Genomic DNA, 9614 nt, shown 5'->3' with positions numbered 1-9614 from the left:
TCATGTTCTACTTCCAGTCGGTATAGCTGTTGTAATTTTATCTACAGTAGATACACACTGCTCGTTGACTTTCGTATCAAGTGACTCGGTCGACCTCGCGCCAAGTATGTACATACACGTAACACTTGGAACGCGTGACCAAACTGTACATAGAAAAATATTTAAAAAAATGTTTGCTGCAAATATACAATTTTTTAAGAAAACGGCATTTCAAATACAATCAAACAAAACATAAAAGATTGTCAAATGGTGAAACTTGTAGGAATTAAATTGAATAATTTTCATGTATATTTGTGTTCTCAAAAATATAACAGTAATCTCACAACAAGATTAACTGCACTGAAAATTATAGTATATATAAAGCATATGCCGAACATGCTAAATATGTTATTTTCTGCGATTTCCATAGATGACGAATACATATCCAGCGGGTTTCCTATTTGAAAGCCACTAAGAAATTCAATGTTACGTGTTTGATTAAATAATAATATTTACACATGTCACCCATAACACTGTTAAACTGGCGTTATGGAGTTCAAGTCAGGTCAGCAAAGGTTTTAATCTTTACGTGGTCGCGTGAACCGGTGAACATAACTAATCGCGTGTCTTGGATGGTTACCGAGTCGAATAATACAAGCATCAAATGGCTCTAATCATACTAAAAAGTATTAGATTGCTCTAATCTAAAAAAAATAATATCTCTAATTTCTAAATTAATAAATTCCTCAATTTCATTTTCAATAAAATTTCTTTTATTATAATTGATGCAAGCACTCGAGCAGTTGAATTATAACATTCACAGACTCTGACAAAAAGTACACGACCATGTAAATTTAATACTTTCGCAGCGAGCAGCCACCTTAAATTAAGATAATACACAACATCAGAGTCCTTTAAATTTTAAGTTGCGACTGTAATATGCTAATAAAATATTGGATCAAATAATATTCCGAAATAGCACTTGGCTGATAAGGATATACAAGAATTTCTGACTGAATTAGTAATATGATTTCACTGTACGCTATATATTTCCAAGTTCTTGATTTTCAAGATCTATTTATTCTTCTTAATAGTCAGAGGGCTTATCGTGCGTCTGTCTTTTGACTGACAATACAAATACGATATGTACTGTTGGATGCATTCCTTATTTACCTAAAACTTTTTGTGAACACATACACGAGACCCTAAATCCCTCATTCGTACGAGTAAAAATTTAATTTGTTACCTGGAGCATAAAGCACGACGCACAATAGATGAATTCTGAAATACAAAGCACTACGGAAATGCCTTTCCAACAGGGCCGATTCCAACAAAATATTCAGTCCTGTAAGCTTACAGTCTCTTACATTATTTGACCACGTACTTACTGTCCGTTAGATCAGCAACGCCTGAGCACTGTTTCTCTTTGCCGGCATTGTAATAACTACTTCAACCCACAGATGCCACCATTCTCGATGTCGCGTTGGTACGTCCGTTGACTGAACATGTTCTGCCAGTACATTAAACTCGCACGGTAACGGATACGTAGTTATCCGTAGTTTATTTATCTCCAGATTACTCATTGCTGTGAGTGAGTGTAGGTAAACTAGATATGCCTGTGAGTTCTAGATCTTGGGATGTATATATATAGCATATATATAGCATTTTAATGATTACATTCTATTTTTAGGTATCCGGGATACCGGGCTCCCATATGTGTCAACATATCCAATAAGATCCCCAGTTAATTTCCTCTTAGACCAACACTCATTGTTTGTTAATGACTTATCGCTTAACGTTACGCTTCACTACGGACAGCAGGTGGCGCCACGTAGTGAGGCTGACAAGGCGCTGTAGATGCTTCTAGATTTTCTGCCTGAAGCGCATTTGAAATAGCGCGCAATTTCTGGATTTATATAGTAAACAATTACATTTGGTGCTACAATGAGAATTAATAATTAATTAATATATAGTTATTAATTATATATATAATTACATATAATTATTATATACTCTTTTTGAAGATTTCAAGAATAATCCATTCCTTTCATATTTTTACTGAAATGAGTTTACCGAATTTTTCATCAGTCACACGGCCAGTGTCAACATTTGCGGGTGAAGCTCCTTAGGATATCATTAAAAATATTAGGTCTGTGTAACTAGGAAAACTATTCGGTGATTGCTCCTATTATATAATTCTTAACTTTTATCTATATGGAATAGAGGGTACCCCGATAATATACATAGAGCTTTCCTGTTATCGATCCACTACTACGATATCAATTATTACAACAAAGTAAACTTCTTATCGAACTAATTTCTAAATTGTCAAGATTGTCCTTGTTCAAGAAAACAGAACCATGTACCAGATTTTAAGATCAAATAAAAACATCATCAGTCTTATGCAATAGTGTCCTTTCATACTGATTCCCATGTACAATAACATTGAGATATTGAATTCCAGAAATGTCCGTTTGCATAAAAAAAAAGTCTCCAAGAGAAACACAGAATAATCATCAATTGACAATGCCAGTTCACAACAAGGCATTGTGACAATTCTTATTCAGTCTTATGGATCAATCAAAAATATTCAATAGTAAGAAAGAATTTTCTATTGGGATGCTACGAACGCCGACAGAGATTGCGAAATACATGTGAAGCACAGTGTCCTATGTACCGAATGAATCAGCCCTACGAAAGTTATGATGTGCCGTGTGAGAATTTCACACGTAGTATTGATATCATTATCATGGCATACAACGTATAACGTTTACGCCTTGTAAAACGATTGGCAATCACGATTGGCTGGTTGCGCATGGCACTCTCCACGTTCGTTGCACACGCCGTGCTGGCAACGTTGAGGTAGGAGTAGGGGACGCTCGATAAATCCAGCGTCGGCGCTGCTTGAGACCAAGAAGTCTACAGACGTCGAAGTAATACAGTTGATAGTGAACGTACAGCGAAACCCATCGATCAAAAAGATGCCTGGACCATGCGGAGAGAAATGCACCGGTAAGTTAAAAAGTTTAATTACCATTAATACTTTAATAAAATATGCTTGCTTTTACTTTGGAGTCACTCTAAATAAATTGCTAATGGCTTACCCTATCCCGATCCCGGATGCACTCAATTTGAAATTAATACATAAAGTTGCTTGTAGATTGACTGAAATTAATTATTTCCTCGCTTGTGTAATGATATAAATTGTTATTATTGGCGGTACAGTCGAATTCTGAAACTTTTATTTTTTTTTTCACAGATAAGTGCACCAACTGCAACTGCGGAGATGACTGCAAGTGCTGTGAGACCGAAAGCGCAGGTATTGCATTATTTGAATCAATATTCCTGTCAACTTAGTTATCACCGTTGAGACAGTACTTGTGCTAATTTAAGTAGCCATGAGGAGTAGCCTTAATTCATGTAAAGGTTACTTGGGTTCGTGCAACTTGTTGCTAGTTTCTCGAACCTTTGTGATCGGTGAAGCGCGTGGGTAGAAATTCCGAAGGCCAGCCATAAAATGACTGGGCTGCTTTTTTACCACCATGGTGAATACCCTGCATTCATATACCTGATACATAAAAGACCCAATCTTACAAATTCGTTCCGGGAAGGTTTATTATCCTCATGGAATTCACTGGTCTTCCGCAGCATCCAACTAACTAAAGTGTTTTTGTCTGTCTTACAGAGAAGTGCTGCTGCAAGTCTGGTGGAACATGCAACTGCAAGACCTGTACTTGCAAGTAAAGAAATGGCTCCACTTTAAGAAGACGAACAAAAACTGCATACTCGATATGTTAACTAGAGCTTGAGGAACAACACCTACTTCATCCTTCATCTTAAGGACCAATTTTATTCTCATAGTTATGGACCGTTTTCTTCAAAATTGTAAACTTTTTATTTTACTTCTTTCGTTTTTAATCTACGTCCATTACGATGGTATCCTGAAAAACTGGTAGTATTATTTATTAAACTGTCGATTGTAACGAAAAAATAAATAAATTACTGATTACGTAAAACAGAAAAGTATATGAATATACCTTACCTTACCAAAAATCTTAAGAATTGTTCTGGTACATGGGATATTCCTCTTTAGCAGCAAGACTTCGTCCCAAATATTACTCTTCATGTGTCAATATTGTGAGCAGTATTATTGTAAGTTTTTTAAATAATTATAACCTTCTTGAAATCTTTAACTGAATATAAATAGATCAGACATGCCTGTGTATTCCGGGCTTCGCGATTTTGATACGTAGAATATATATCTATATACAACATTGCAATGTGGATGAAGTCCATTGGTAGGTATCCGTCATACCCAGGCTAACGTGACACCATATCCCGTAAGATAACAGCCTATTTACCTCTGCAGTCAACGCGTAAATAAACGTTTACCGACGAAATAGTTATGCTGTAAGGTATCGTCGTAATGAATGTCGGTAACTTATTACGAACTACTGTTTCTATGGTACAGCAGCTTGTTCGCAGTGACGTTACCAACTAAGAATGCTGTTGCTCAACCGCAGCCATCTTTACAGATAGCAGCAGTCATACGCAAGTCGTTGGTCATGCGTGCCAGTCAATTCCAATATTGTTTTAACTTTGTGAAGTCTGCACTGTAGAAAATATTTGATAGTATTGATTGGTGGCAAATATATTTTTTTTATTCAACGGGCTTGTTGTACAGACTGCTAATCAAATGCGTCTGCATATTCCGACAGTGTTAATTCGCTCAACGACTGTAGCCAGTACTTTCAAAGGAAAAAAACGTAACGGTTGCGTCGTATCACGTTAATATCTGTGTATTTTTTACAGTTTCAATGATCCCAAGTTAATTATTTGGCTATTTAATTCATCGATCGAGCATATAAGTGATTTTACGTCTACTAATTTTTTAATATGAAAATGAACCGATAATCGCGAAAATCTTTTGGCGCCGTGGATGCGTATCTCTAAAAACGTACAATTTCATTAGACGTTGAAAATTTCGTGTGCTATTTGTCAGCTTCCTGTGCATTGCTACTAAACAGAATCACAGAGGGAATCATTTACTTATTTAGTCCAAGTCTATATTGACTTGGTAGGATGTTCGTGAAATCAACATGACGTGTACCAAAGCAAAAGTGAATAATTAGAATGGAGAGTGTCCTGCTCCTTCAGCGGGATTAACGTTAACGAATACTTGGACTTTTAGTAGCGCAAGAATATACGATTCCATTGAGAGAAAAAAAAATGTAATTAATGTAACTTTACAGGCGAGGTTGCCGTCCATGCGAACGTGAGATATTATTCTCTTTTTATGGCTTATTCTCTACCCTCCACCATTAAAAAGCTTCCTAACTTATTTTATACTATGAAAAGCTTCAATATCAATATTTTATATATATTCAACGGATTCAGCAAAAGAAATTGAGCTTTAAATTCATAATGATTTACTAAAAACGAAGTTTTACTTTTATTACTTTTTTTCTTACATTTCACAAGAGTCAGTATATTCCTAAGTTGCACTACCCAATAAGTTTAAAATTCAAATAAAATTTGAATATATCTATTATACATTTGCTTATTACATAACATCAGTAAAATAATCTCGACTTATATCCTAAGCATCCTTTCCAGTGAAAGCTTGAAAAAATCTGGTTATGCAGAAATAAGGATCGTCAACCTTAGGGAAAAAAAGCAATCCCTAACGGCAAGTAGGTAATTCTCAACTCGCGAGCGGAAAAGCACACGGCGGTTAACGACACCCCGTGCGGCTTTAAAAGCTAATATTTCCATCATTGTTAGCTTTTATGCCTCCAGCTCGTATTGTCACGTTACTATGCGAATCGTGAGGTACCGTGTTGGAATACGGTGCTGAGAATATTTCCTGCTTAAATGTATACAGTACACTTTTTTTCTTTTAGCCTATATTATTCCTAATGTCTAGTAAAGATTTATAGTCGTTACAAGTAGAATACTCATAATACTTCATAACAGATTCAAACAAATTTGTTACCCTCTGCCAGAGGATGTTGCAGATCTCTCAAGAAAATCCTCGACGGTTCTGGATTGCTGTCGCAGCTGTAAACCGGTCAGCCGCTTGTCAAGTGTTCCAGTCGTCGTGACGGATGTTGTTGAAGTAGCAGGTGAGATCGTTAGCGCCAAGGGTGCGACTTTACATTGTGCCTTGAAGGGTGTTTAAGTGTTAGTTTATTGTTACCCGCTACCCGGTGGGCAGGCTAGTCTTACATATTTGAGTTGGGCCATTAGGACTGAGCGTTTATGCTTCGAGACAGTCAAGCGAGCTTCTAGGCTTCTCGCACTTGAACTTTTGACAGAAGTTGTCGAGAAATGAAACAGATCTCATGGAATCTTAGGGATTAGAATTTTGATTAATGTGGATGAACGTTTATTTCTTTTTTTTTTTTAGAGTGGAGAACAATTCCCTGGCGACAACGTGTGCATCCTAATCAGATACAGGAAAGACTTTACAACGGGTCCGTTCAGCTTTTCGACATTTTATTCCAACGAATACAAGTCGCAGTTAACTGCTCCCCAGGGCGACAGAACGAGTCGTTCCGATTACACGGTGTAAAGGGTTAAAACAACCCCCACAACGTTCGAAGGGTCCCGCCGAAAGAGAGCAGGAGCTTTTACTTGGCACGGGTTTACCAGTAGCCCGCTGGGCCCAATCGCATGAAATTAATGTCCTTCCATTATTAGTGGAAGTTACACTCCGTGCTCTCGAGAACTCTATCTTATTCTCCCTTTTATTTCCTTTGCTCTCTTCTCTAGTTTTCTAAGAGAAGTTACTTTAGGGTGATGCTAGTGCTGTTGGCAGTGTCGTCGCTAGTGCTGCCACTACTTGGGGTGGAATGAAAGAAGGGTAACAAAAAAAGTAGACTATGGAGTTAGAACTTTAGCTAACGTGAGTAACGCTCGACATGGTTGTCGACTCCTGTTTCTTCATTAGGGACTGTTGACATCTTTAGGATATCCGATAAAAGTGTTGACTTTGCAGAACAGATAAAATATGAGCATCGGATCATCTTGTCATAAATATAATTCACTGATATAGGACAATATATAACTATTAGGATCAGGACAAGTAGAAGAACCAAAGATATGTATGTACCTATGAGTATCTAGTACAGATTTGTTAATATAAAAAAAATGTCTTTGCTTTTTCAGATAAAGAGAATCTCAAGCACGTGGTAAGCATCCAAAGTACGAGCTCCCGGGGGTGGCTTCTGAGGGTGGAAACCTTATAGAAACATGCAAGAACTCCTTTCCACAGCCATGAAAATAAATGGTTAACATAGATACAATTAAAGGAAGAGTTCTCTGGCGGCGAAAGCAGTAAGAAGACTCATTGGCATCAATTCTTAATTCGAATCTGGCTAACGTAAAACTGAAAGTTAAGGAAGTTCGCCGACATTAGCCGCAAGAATGCCGCAGTAAGTTCTTACGGTAACGATCCTGTAATAAAGGGCGGCCTGATTTCTAGTGGTAGCAATTTCTTGCGATAAAGTCACCGATGGGACCCACAAGAATTAAATTCGCTGAAGGGGTTGGTTCGTTCCATCCATGGCGTACCGTGGTTCGTTGGCTCGTGGCTGGTTAGCTATCTAGCAAGCTAGCAACCTAGCGTCAAATGGGGATGAAGATTTAAGGGTTGCTTCCGTTTAATTGCCAGTAGGAACATTCTCATTCTCATATTTCCTCCCCGGCGTATTTTAAAACGAGTCCAAAGCATAAATGGGTGCGAACCCAAAAACGAATGCGCAAGGGGGTTGCGGGAGGGTCGGAAAAAATGCTTATAGCACTTTCACGGTAAGACGAGGGTTAATTCGGAGGTTGGCCGAGGGTGTTACGTGGTGGTAATTCCAATTGAACTAGATTACCTAGCGGAAATTAGTCAAAACCAACAAAAGCCTTGGCAAAGCCTGGCCTATTCAGTGGCCGCAATCGCAGTCGGATCGCGATCCGCAATTCCGCAAATGGGGCGGTTTGAGCCACCGAACAAAAGATGTAATAATTCTGGTCCCCTTTCCTACCCTTTCTATCCCTCAGTCACTCCCCGTACACTCTCACTCAGCCCCGTAACGTCCCCTGCGTACCTTCGCCCAGCGCAAAACCCCTTTGTTTGCAAAACAAACAAGAATCGTTTGCTCCCGAGTGGTCTGACGAGGGGGGTGCGAGGAGAGAATTCAAGGGGGTGGAATTTTAATTACGCGAATATCAAGTTGTTAAATTACATTACCTGATTTCGGAATTAATAATAGTCGTTATCGCTATAAAGGTGAGTTCCTTGTATTGCGCAGTGCTATGTACTTCTTCTTTCCTTCGAAAATATTTGTAATACCTGAATCGTTTTCAAAGACCGATGGATCCAGGTCGACAGCAGTCGGTACTTTTACTTGGAGCATTCTTGCTATTGGTCGAATATGCTTTACATCGACTGTTTAAGTAATTCATGTTGGCTGACTGCTCGCTGGAAATTGTTGTCCCTGTGATATTGTCAGAGCGAACGCAAAGAAGAATGATCACCCGATTGATGAATGAATTCTCGGCATTTAATAAATCCGCATTATAAAATATCGTGACGCCCGCGGATAATGGGACGCAACACTGTAAACACTTTAATTAAACCGCGTGAAAGATATTTAATTTCGAATAATTAATGGTCGCCAGTCTGAAAATTCATACGACCCCCGACGAATCCTCCCCCACTGGGAATCCCTTCCTGTAACCCTCGATTACTCTTAATTTCATTACGAGTCAACAGCCGCAAACCACCATCGTCTATACTTGGTCTGACTTTTTGAAAGTTTTTTTTTTTTTTTTCAGAAAATTACATCATTTTAAAATACTACTCTCACAAATGATAACAACGATATTTCGGAGACCCAGGAGGAAGATCATAACCCAATAGTCCTGTTTCTGGAGTAAAGGGAACAGGCACAGGCAATCTTTCAGAACCAGAGAAAGAAAGAAGAAATTCATGACAAAAGGCAACCCTCGCATTCGGGATCCTTATGAGTCTCCATAGCGTTAAATATGCAGGGGGTGGTTTCCAGACTGTTATTTATTTATTTATCACCCCGACATACAAAGAAAGAAGAACCAGGAAAACCAGAAAATATAAGTATTCGTATTTCTCATACTTCTCTCGTATCCAATACGAGTTTCTCATTTCTTTTCGTATTTACGATTCGTTTTAAAAACACGCGAATTAAACGTTGTACATTTTACTGGTAAATACTGAAAAAAAAGGTAAAAGACATTAAAGCACGGTACACGCTGCAAGTTGTACAGCAATTTTCTTTGACAACGGTTTGTCTCGGGCGCGCGTAGACAATACAGGCGGATTCAATAAAACCGCAACAATAAGGGCGTAAAGGGGGTCGGTTGCCGCTGAGTCGCGTTGAGCGGCGAGGAGTCGAGAAGAGCGCACGGGGGAAAGGGGTTGGGCGGGAGGGTAATTTGAATGAAGAGACAAGAGACAATGCGTGGGCGAAGGCTGTGCTAGGCGGTGCGGTGGGCGGGCGAAAACAACCGCGGAATCAAATTAGGGGTGGGAGGGTGGTGCGAGGCAGTTGTAATTATATTTACAAGTGGCAGTTCGCTGAAACAAAAGCCACGAAGATTGCTCA

The 9614-nt window shown here is 38.7% G+C and overlaps 1 protein-coding gene and 1 long non-coding RNA gene across 9 annotated transcripts; both read left to right on the top strand.

The window, feature by feature from the left end:
* The first annotated feature begins 2836 nt into the window (after positions 1–2836).
* LOC107266581 lies at positions 2837–4002 on the top strand. Its single transcript, XR_001537446.2, has 3 exons — positions 2837–2991; positions 3239–3298; positions 3665–4002. It is a non-coding gene; the product is annotated as an uncharacterized LOC107266581 (long non-coding RNA).
* A 523-nt stretch (positions 4003–4525) lies between these two features.
* On the top strand, positions 4526–9405 carry LOC107266583. 8 transcript variants are annotated; one of them, XM_015737198.2, is made up of 6 exons: positions 4526–5254; positions 5596–5672; positions 5985–6104; positions 6389–6455; positions 7150–7415; positions 8809–9405. In XM_015737198.2, exons 1-5 carry the CDS (start codon positions 5247–5249, stop codon positions 7151–7153), a joined length of 276 nt encoding a protein of 91 aa, XP_015592684.1. In that variant the 5' UTR covers positions 4526–5246; the 3' UTR covers positions 7154–7415; positions 8809–9405. The 8 variants fall into 8 exon arrangements, 2 of the variants coding, with proteins under 2 accessions (XP_015592684.1, XP_024939946.1); XR_003059469.1 differs by lacking the exon at positions 5596–5672 and having other exon boundaries at positions 6389–7085; XM_025084178.1 differs by lacking the exon at positions 6389–6455.
* The last annotated feature ends 209 nt before the right edge of the window (positions 9406–9614 follow it).

Source organism: Cephus cinctus, unplaced genomic scaffold (assembly GCF_000341935.2).
Source record: "Cephus cinctus unplaced genomic scaffold, Ccin1 Ccin1_scaffold0330, whole genome shotgun sequence".
Lineage (NCBI taxonomy): Eukaryota > Metazoa > Arthropoda > Insecta > Hymenoptera > Cephidae > Cephus > Cephus cinctus.
This window is presented reverse-complemented; position numbering and strand designations above follow the sequence as displayed.

Coding starts and splice junctions, on each gene's coding strand:
- LOC107266583 (XM_025084178.1), top strand. Junction 5,673..5,984: donor AAAGCAATCCCTAACGGCAA/GTAGGTAATTCT, acceptor ACCCTCTGCCAG/AGGATGTTGCAGATCTCTCA. Junction 6,105..7,149: donor GGATGTTGTTGAAGTAGCAG/GTGAGATCGTTA, acceptor TTGCTTTTTCAG/ATAAAGAGAATCTCAAGCAC.